Raw genomic sequence first — 10,437 nt, 5'->3', positions numbered from 1 at the left:
ATAAAAGGCATGATACCTTTTACAAGGATCTTAAGAAAAAGGGATTTGGCTAGTCTTTCAGTGAAAAAATTACTAACGTGAAAAAATAAACAGTGCGCGTAGATGGGCTCTGACGTATACGAATTCATCAATAGTGGGCAATATTTTAATTAGGAAAAAATAAAAAACCCTCTCAGAAATTTTATAGTGAGCAATAATATTTTAATTAGGTGTAGTTTTTGATTGGGCTTAGCTGGATTGGGCGGGATAAGCGGAGGTCAAACCCCTGCTGGGAACACACCCGGCGCCGGACCTGGGTGGGTGTCAGACAGTGATCAGAGTCTTTCCCAACCACCGAGCCACCGGTCCAGTACCTGACTTTACCCCCTGGCTTGCGCCTGTGGCTCAAAATAATTTTTGCAGCTCAGGCCACTCTCAGACTTTTTTTTTGGGACCTTTTACGGAGTCATAAATGGCCAAGCAGCACAATAGCCGATAAGCTAAGCTAAAGCTGTGTTGTAGATTAGAGGGAGGGAGAGGGTGATAGTCCAAAGGTGTTCTTGAATCTTGACTAGTCTTTTTATTTTTATATTTTTTACTATCTCTCTAAATTATTATTATTATTTTTCATTTACCCATTTTTAAAAAGGTTTATCTCTCTCTCTGTTCTCTCTCTCTCTCTTACTCTTCTCTCTCTTTTGTCAACCGGAGAAACTGCGGAAGGATTCATAGAGCAGGTAGACTGAGAAAGAGACAGAAAGAGAGACACTCACAGAGAGAAACAAAGAGAGGGAGAGAGGGGAAAATGAGAGAAGAAGCTAGAGAAGAAAAGTGAAACAGATTTGTCACCATTCAGAAACAGTGTTTCAAGAACGGAAGTTTGAGGTAAGAGTTTTTGGTTTTGCTCTTTTTGAGAAAGAGAGAGAGAGAGAGATTAAAAAAAAAGAAAGAAAGCATTTTAGTGTGGTTGGCATCTCAAATTGTGATTCTTTGAGTCAAAGATACATACACTTGTTATACATACATATGTGAAAGAAAAAGAAAGAGAGACAGAGGCAGAGAGATATTGGCATGTTTGGATCTTTGGGTTAGTGTTCTTAAGGCATGGCGGATCGGCAAAGCATAGTATTGTTTGGGTTCTTGTTATTGTTGCTGTTCGAGTACACATTAGAGCAGTCGGAGCCACTGAGTTGGCGCACTGACCTAGCTGCTCTGTTCGAACTCAGATCGTCATTAGGGTTGAGAAGCAGGGACTGGCCTCGAAAGGTCGACCCTTGCCGCAGATGGAACGGTGTGAGATGCCTAAAAGGTAGAGTCATTGGGTTGAACATTTCTGGGTTTCAAAGAACCAGAATTGGCAAGCAAAATCCTCAGTTCGCTGTCAATGCTTTGGCCAATTTGACGCTTTTGTCTTCGTTTAATGCTTCGAATTTCTTGCTTCCCGGCCCGATTCCCGACTGGTTCGGGTTTCGAATGGGTGCCCTCCAATTGCTTGATCTTCGGTATTGTTCTGTTGAGGGTGCTATCCCTTCGAGTCTTGGAAATTTGACCAATTTAACTAGTCTGTACCTATCCCATAATAACCTCACTGGGCAAATTCCTTTTAGTTTGGGTCAATTGTTGAGCCTTTCGGTTCTTGATCTTTCGACGAATTCGCTTGAAGGATTGATTCCCTTGCCGTCTATGTCGCTCCGAAATCTTTCAATTCTTGATATGTCTTCAAATAACTTATCGGGGTCGATTCCCCCAGGCATTGGGACCCTAGTGAAGCTTCAATATTTGAACCTTTCGAGCAATAGTTTGTCGTCTCGCATACCTCCTCAACTCGGGGACCTCAGTAACTTGGTTGACCTTGATCTCAGCTTCAATACTTTGTCTGGGTCGTTGCTTGAGGACTTGAGAGCCTTGAGAAATTTGCGGAGTATGATAATTGGGGACAATTTGCTTGATGGGTCGTTGCCGAATGATTTGTTTGCTAGTCTGACGCAGTTGCAGTCCATAGTTCTGAGACACAATCGTTTTACTGGTGATCTGCCTGGTGGATTGTGGTCATTGCCTGAATTGCGTTTACTTGATGTATCTGGCAATAATTTCTCTGGCATGCTGCCCAATTTGAGTTCGAACACGAATGCCACTGCTGCAATACTTAATATTTCTCAAAATATGTTCTATGGAGGTCTTACGCCTTTACTGAGAACATTCCGTGTCATTGATCTGTCTGGCAATTACTTTGAAGGCAGTGTTCCGGACTATGTGCTTAGTAATGCGTCACTTGAGAGTAATTGCCTTCAAAATGTGACGAGTCAAAGGACACTGACAGAGTGCTCATCATTCTATGCAGGGAAGGGTCTGACTTTTGATAATTTTGGACTTCCAATTCCCACACAACCTCCAGCAGCGGGAAATTCTGGGAAGAGCAATAGAAAGAAAATCATATTGGCCGCAGTTTTTGGGGGAATTGTCTTTGTGCTTTTGGTTGTGTTGTTGGTACTGCTGCTGTTATGCACCCGCAAGAGGGGTGCTACAAATCAAAGAGGGGTTGGTGTGGGGCCAGTTCCTGCCGAAGGCAGTGCACCACCTCCTGGATTAGTGATTAACTTTTCCAGTCTAGGAGACGCATTTACATATCAGCAACTGCTTCAAGCCACTGGTGACTTTAGCGAAACAAACCTCATCAAACATGGCCACTCGGGGGATCTGTTCCGGGGTGTCTTGGAGAATGGGATTGATGTGGTCATCAAAAGGATTGATTTGCGCGCAATTAAAAAGGAAACATACCTTCTGGAATTGGATTTCTTTAGTAAGCCTTCACATACACGATTGGTCCCCTTCTTGGGATACTGCCTAGAGAATGAGCACGAGAAGTTCCTTGTTTACAAGTTCATGCCAAATGGAGACTTGTCAAATTCCTTGTACAGGAAAAACAAGTCAGTGGAAGATGGTTTAGAGTCATTGGATTGGATAACAAGACTGAAAATTGCAATAGGAGCTGCGGAGGGTCTATGTTATCTGCATCATGAGTGTATTCCTCCCCTTGTGCACAGGTATTTCAAGATTCATTTTTTGTTATGTTTCTTTCTTTCCCTTCTGTTATTCTCTTACTTTTGTCCTTCCTGTTATTGATGTAAGTGAGTTGTTCCGGTGAAAGTTTGGACGTATCTAAAGCCACTCCCCCCACCTTCATTTATATAACTAATACTTCTTTATTGCCAATTCACCGAATTAACTGAGTTCTGTCATCATAATATGATATTTATGTCCATATGAAAATCTCAAGTAAATTTAACATACCTTTTACATTTTGTTGAAGGTTTGTGTCTATCTATTGGCATGCTCATTAATGAATGTTTCTCAATATGAATATAAAACTGATGGTAGCTTGAGGATGACTTCGTGATAGGTTCATATTCTTAAGATGCTTTGAGAGTTAAACCATGGCATATGTTAATTGCTGCCTAGAGAGAGCTTACTATATGCTGCAAGATACTAGTTATGAGTGTCAGTGAAAGTTGAAAGTTGGGCAAACCAATAGTGGCTGTGAAGTAGAATCAAGTCTGTTGGATTGAGATATTCAATAGAAAATTATGGTTGTTCTAGTTACTTATAATTCTAATTATATTACCGGTGAGCTTCAATAATTTTCTAGGAATTGTAAGAGGTGACTATAATATCCTTGAGACAGGAAGTCAGATGTTGTGAATGTGTCCAACTTGACTGCAGATATTCAACAAAATCAGAATCAGATGCAGCTGTGGCAGATTATGAACAAAATTTTAAAAATAAAATATGGGACTGGAAGAGAATAAATGGAGGAAGCTAGTTTCTCCATTTATTGATATACTTTATCATGAAATTTGGGTCACACACAGGCAAGATGAGAAAGTACAAAGCTGTTAAGTTCATCTGTCTTCTTGTTCAGTAGACACTTATCTGGTAGACTCCAAATCTCTTAAACTCGTGCATCCTGTTATCTTGCAATCTTGCCTTGCCAAGTTGAAAGATTTGGTTAATTTTACAGCTGATGAATTAGGTGTGATGTTTGGGAATAACCGAGCAATATAGATAGGAAGCTTGAGAAAGTTGATTCATATAGAGAAAAAAGTTGGAAATGTAACAAGTTCCTTGTTTCATCGGTTTGGCGTACTTATTTTATAATTGACTTACTTTTGTATGTATTGTTTATGTGGTGCAAAATCTACTCTTCCATCATTCTGTGTTTTAGTTTTGTTTAGCCGACATTTTGGCTTCTTTGAGAGGAAAAAATTGTAAAGAAGTTAACTGGCTTCTCTGTTCATCAGATGATTTTTTTAACTAGTTTTACAGTAGGATAGTTTGTGCCTAGTAGTGCAAGTAGTGACATGGCTTTCTTTTGGTTGTTGAAGAGATGTTCAAGCAAGCAGTATACTGCTTGATGATAAATTTGAAGTGCGGCTAGGAAGCCTGAGCGAGGTCTGTGCTCAAGAAGGGGATGCTCATCAAAGTAGAATTACCAGATTGCTGCGGTTGCCACAGTAAGTATTCTATTGATAGTTCAATATCTTGATAGTTGATTCATTTTCAGAACTTGAATACACCTGGATGAACATTTATATGACAAATATACCTGGATGAACATTATACTAGATGTGCTCAAATCTGCACCTCCTTCTGCTGTATGAATAAAGTGGAGGGTGTGGTCATGGTCTAAATCCCACTAGGTATCTGTGTAGCTTATATCGAATTTAATATGAGTTTGAATTCACTCACTTGTTAAGTTTCTCATTATGTTTGACTTTTCACATTCTATTGGCCTCTAATAGGGAATCAGCCTGTAGTTAGTCTTTCCATCTATTATATGTTGCTTCTTGTTGACTTGCTTCCCATATACCACTTTCAAGAGTGTTGTCTTATTGATGATATTTGATCATGCCTCATAAGCCTTCTTTCTTCACATATTCACTTGATGAAGGGTTATTGTCAAATGGGGTGTGTCAGTGATGTTTGTTGCAGAAAAGCTGTGACATGCCTGCTAATGAAATGTATAAATAATTGGTGTTAGCTAAACCTTGAGCAAGACTAGTGTTATTGTTATGCTTTTGGAATCAACATAATTACCAAATAAATTAACTAGTATGTCTTCTTGTTGTTGTTGGCTTTTACTTTTTCAAGGATAATTGCTGTATTGCATGTTTTAGTGTAACAAATCACCCCCTTCTCTTCTTTTAATTTTTATGAACGTTTTATTTGGATTTTATCAAGATTTTATGATCTATGATGCTTATATGACATTGTTATAATATTTTTCTCTTTATTATGTGCAGGTCATCATCTGAACAGGGCACTTCTGGTAAGTACATATTTCGTTATAAAACTTGTTATTGATTTTCCAAATCCGTTTTGTTCCATAGATGGTTGTTGTTTTCTTAAATTAATTAATAATATTATTTGCGGATCTATTTGAGTCCATTTGCTTATCTCTTAAATTTGTTTAGCCTTTTATTTAGTAGAAATAGCAGTCTGTACCATTCAAGCTTTATACGTGGATAGCATAAGTCCTATTCCTTATATATGAGATGATGATCCTTATTGTCTTTCTCCAAGGGAGATAGCCCATAATCCTTACTATGACATAGCATTGGAAGTAAGAATTTGAATTCCATTACTGAAATTGCCTTTTTCTCAAATCAAATGACCAGGTTCACTGACAGCAGTATGTTCGTATGATGTTTACTGCCTTGGTAAGGTGTTACTCGAACTCGTAACCGGTAAACTTGGTATCAGCGCCTCTAGTGATGCCCAAGTTAAGGAATGGTTAGAACATACACTGCCATACATTAGTATATACGACAAGGAACTTGTGACAAAAATTGTGGATCCCTCCCTGATCATAGATGAGGATTTATTAGAGGAAGTGTGGGCCATGGCCGTTGTTGCCAGGTCTTGCCTCAATCCGAAGCCTTCAAGGCGTCCCCTCATGAGATACATCCTCAAGGCTTTGGAGAATCCTTTAAAGGTTGTCCGGGACGAAAATTCCGGGTCGGCAAGGCTTAGAACTACATCTTCTAGAGGGTCTTGGAATGCTGCTCTGTTTGGTAGCTGGCGCCAGAGCTCATCAGAAGCAACAATTATCCCAGCAGCCTCTACTTATAGAGCAGAAGGAGCAAGTAGTTTAAAACAGTCGGGAACCACAGGCTCACAAGCAAGTGGCCAAAATGGTGGGGGTGATCATTCATCCTCACGCAGACGGCATTCCAAAGAGATATTCCCTGAACCATCTGGTGTTGAAGATGTAGAAAGAATAGATCAAGACTAGCACAGAGGTTGAGTGTTGTTGATTCTTTGTCAATAATACAGCAGGCTAGGCTTCCCATTTGACTGCTTGTTTGCCAGTACCCACTTCTTCTTTTTGGAGCCAAATGGGTTGTTGAACCATTTTTGAACTTGGGATGTTTGCAGGGCTTCAAAATTCCCTGAAAAGGAGACTGATACCAAGGTTTCATGAAAGAATTTTTGGAAGAAGGGTTCAGGGGTGTCAGTGATAAATATGCTTCTTATTTGTTTGACAGCTCGTTCATGTTGGAACTAGCTACCATTTTTAGTTGTAATTGATTTTTTTTTTTTTTTTTTGGTCTCTGGTCCTCTTGTGGAATGTAAATTGTAATTGTCAAGGCTGCTTCATTCAAATCAGATTCTTATTTTGGTTCAGAGAAAGCAAGGACCAAGGGAAGAAAGAAAAGACAAAAAAAGAAAAAAAAGAAAAAAAAAGAAGAAGATTATACTCATTTTTATTTCATTTTCTAACTGGTATTCAAATCGAATTAATTTTTTTTTTAATTTGGGGGAAATTGTTACCCCTGGAAGTTAATGGCTGCAGTTAAAACATAAAACTAGCTAATCTTTCAGGAATTGAAGTAAAATTTCATTCTGTATTCTTGGTTCTTACAACAAAGCCCCAACATCCCTTGTAGCTCAATGAACCCCTGAACCCAGTTTATGGAAGCCAAAAGCCTAAACCGATTTCTCTCGGATAACACCTATGATACACAAAGAGAGGACAGTTTCCTTTATTCACATATAACTCAAGTTCCCATCAAAGATGAGTTAATTCATATGGAAACCACTTCTATTAGATAACCAACAATTTAATAGGATTAGCAGTAAGTAACCTAAGAACATTAATAGTGTTTAATAGTTTATCATATGTGTCATTAAATTCTTAGTTTACAATGAATGAGTTGTTTTCAATCATGTGGGTATTTAAAGGATGTAAGAAGTAGCGAAATTTGAAGCATTCGAAATGAATCAAGCCATAGAAGTAGAGAAAATAAGTAATTTAGCACTCTTGTTTGTCTTGACTTTGTGCATGAGTCAACCGCTAATCACCAACGCCTTACCACCTACAAGTATGTTGTTCACATCAGAAATTGGTTATCAAAACATCAACTCTACAAGCTCATTAGAAATTGGTTATCAAAACATCAACTCTACAAGCTCATTGTAAGTCCGGAGACCAAGATATCAGCCAGCAGCATATCCATGTGTTTGACGATTTCAAATGGGGGTTTTCCATCAACTTTTGGGGGACCACACTCTACTTCTGCAACCTGTTGTGGCAGGGTGGATATACGACCTTTGATAGTTTTTGGACTTTAAACAGATTTATCTTTTAAAAGATGAAAATACAAATATAATTAAAAATAACTATTCTAGCAAAACAAAAGGAAAAAAGAAATAAAAGAATTGTAGTATATTTTTTCATTGAGAAAAAATGATTGGAAACTCCCTCTCTGTCTCGTCTATTTCCTAAATTGAGTATAAAATTTATAAAATAACATTGAGATATAAATAGAAAGCAAGAGAAGAAAAAAGAAAAATAAACAGAGAGAGAAAGAAAGAATTTGAGAATCTTTTATTTACTTCACTAAGACATCAATTAAATGCATTCCAAATAAAACTCCTATGTTCTAATTGTAGAATATAAACAAAAAGCAAGAGAATATAAAAAGAAAAATAGAGAGAGAAAGATAAAATTTGAGAACCTTTTATTTTCTTCATTAAGACAATTAAATATATTACAAATAAAATCTATACGTTTTAATCATAAATTTCCTGAATTCAGTGTAAAATTTACGAAAGAGAAGTAATTAATTTGAATAAATATAATATATAATATAGAAAAAAAAATATATATATATATATATATATATATAAGGGACACAAACGAAAATTGAAGAACATAATCACATGATAAAAAAATTAAAAAAAAAAGGAAAAAAAATGAAAATACTAATATAATTGAAAAAAAAAATTGTAGTATATTTTTTCATTGAGAAACAACGATCAAAAACTCTCTCTCTCTTTCTCTTGTCTTTTTCATAAATTGAGTGTAAAATTTACAAAATAACATTGAGATATAAATAGAAAACAAGAGAAGAAAAAAAGAAAAATAAAGAGAGAGAGAAAATAGAGAATTTGGAAAGCTTTTGTTTTCTTCATTAAGACATCAATTAAATGCATTCCAAATAAAACCCTACATTTTAATTGTCTTACATTGAGGATATAAACAGAAATCAAGAGAATATAAAAAGAAAAAGAAATTTTCTCCAAACCGGTATAAAGGAAATATCTTCTAACTCATGTAAAATAGTGTCAAGTGTCTGTAATCATTTAAAAGACACATTAAATTTTTAATCTCATGAATAGCAGTTTACTAATTTAGAGTAAATTTAATGTGCCTTTTAAATGTTTACAGATACTTTGCACTATTTTACATGGGTTGAAAGATATTTCCTTCATACCGATTTGGAGAAAATTTCCGTCCAAAAGAAAAATAGAGAGACAAAGAGAAAATTTGGGAATCTTTTGTTTTCTTCATTAAGGCAATTAAATATATTACAAATAAAACCCCTACGTACGTTTTAATTGTAAAATTTCCCGAATTCAATGTAAAATTTGCAAAAGAGAAGTACTCAATTTGAATAAAAATAATATATAATTTAGAAAAAAAAAAAAAAAGGGACACAGATAAAAATTGAAGAACATAACCACCGGATAAAGATAAAAAAAAGGAAAAAAATAAAATAAAATACTAATATAATTGAAAAGAACTGTTATAACCAAGAAAAAAAAAAGAGAAAAAAAATTGTATTATATTTTTTCTTTGAGAAACAATGATTGGAAACTCTCTCTCTCTCATATTTTTCATAAAATTGAGTGTAAAATTTACAAAATAACTTTGAGATACGAATAGAAAACAAGAGAAGAAAAAAAGAAAAATAAACAGAGAGAGAAAGAGATAATTTGGGAACATTTTCTTTTCTTCATTAAGACATCAATTAAATGTATTTCAAATAAAACCCCTACGTTTTAATTGTCTCATATTGAGGATATAAACACAAAGCAAGAGAAGATAAAAATCAAAATAGAGAGAGAAAAAAAAAATTGAGAACTTTTTGTTTTTGTGTTTTTTTTCATTAAAACAATTAAATATATTACAAATAAAATCCCTATATTTTAATTGTCTCACATTGATATATAAGTGGAAAGTAGAAACCAAGAGATAAAAGGACAATTAAATAAAGAGACAAAATTTGTGAATCTTTTATTTTTTTCATTAAGACAATTAAATGCATTACAAATAAAACTCATACTTTTTTAAGTTCATCATGTTTTAATTGTCTCACCTAAATGGAAATTTTACTTCAAAAACGCCACTAGGCACCCTCTAAGAGGACCAGTTCACTCATAAAAACAAATAGGTTCAGGATACGTGTCGCAATTCTTTTTTTTTTTTTTTTTTTTATATGTCCACACAAGAGGGGAGATGGGGATTCGAACTAAAGACCTCCGCTTCATAAGACGTGATCCCCAGTCGATTGAGCTACCCCTTGAAGATTGTGTCACTATTCTATGTACTCTCTAAGCCAAAACTCGGCTTAAATATATATAGAAAGTAAGAGAAGAAAAAAGAAAAATAAACAAAGAGAGAGAGAGAGAGAGAGAGAGAGAGAGAAAGAGCGAATTTGCGAACCTTTTGTTTTCTTTATTAAGACGTCAATTAAATGCATTCCAAATAAAACCCATACGTTTTAAGTTGAATTAGGATCATCTTTATTTCATTTGAATTGTAGAATATCCAGTTAGTTATAGTGGATGGGTATTTTTGTTTCTTCAAAAAGTGAAAAGACAAACATACCCTCAACTATAACTAACTGGAGAGGAGCATGTTCCAAGTTTTAACTATCTCACATCGAGGATATAAACAAAAATCAATTGAATATAAAATGAAAAATAGAGAGAGAAAGAGAAAATTTGAAAACATTTTGTTTTATTCATTAAGACAATTTAATAATGGGGTTTTTGTTTTCTTCATATGGAAATCACTTCTATTAGTTAACCTACAATTTAATAGGATTAGCGGTAAGTAACCTTAGAACATTAATAGTGTTTAACGGTTTATCATATGTGCCACTAAATTCT

At 35.2% G+C, this 10,437-nt stretch overlaps 1 protein-coding gene across 1 annotated transcript; it reads left to right on the top strand.

The window, feature by feature from the left end:
* Window positions 1–257: 257 nt before the first annotated feature.
* On the top strand, window positions 258–6,740 carry LOC132188099 (probable LRR receptor-like serine/threonine-protein kinase At2g16250). The gene is made up of 4 exons (XM_059602508.1): window positions 258–3,023; window positions 4,362–4,490; window positions 5,280–5,305; window positions 5,655–6,740. Exons 1-4 carry the CDS (start codon window positions 1,084–1,086, stop codon window positions 6,269–6,271), a joined length of 2,712 nt encoding a protein of 903 aa, XP_059458491.1. The 5' UTR covers window positions 258–1,083; the 3' UTR covers window positions 6,272–6,740.
* The last annotated feature ends 3,697 nt before the right edge of the window (window positions 6,741–10,437 follow it).

This window comes from Corylus avellana, chromosome ca1 (assembly GCF_901000735.1).
Source record: "Corylus avellana chromosome ca1, CavTom2PMs-1.0".
In the NCBI taxonomy this organism is placed as follows: Eukaryota; Viridiplantae; Streptophyta; class Magnoliopsida; order Fagales; family Betulaceae; genus Corylus; species Corylus avellana.
Note: the sequence above shows the minus strand (reverse complement) of the source record. Positions and strands in the feature narration are given on the sequence as shown.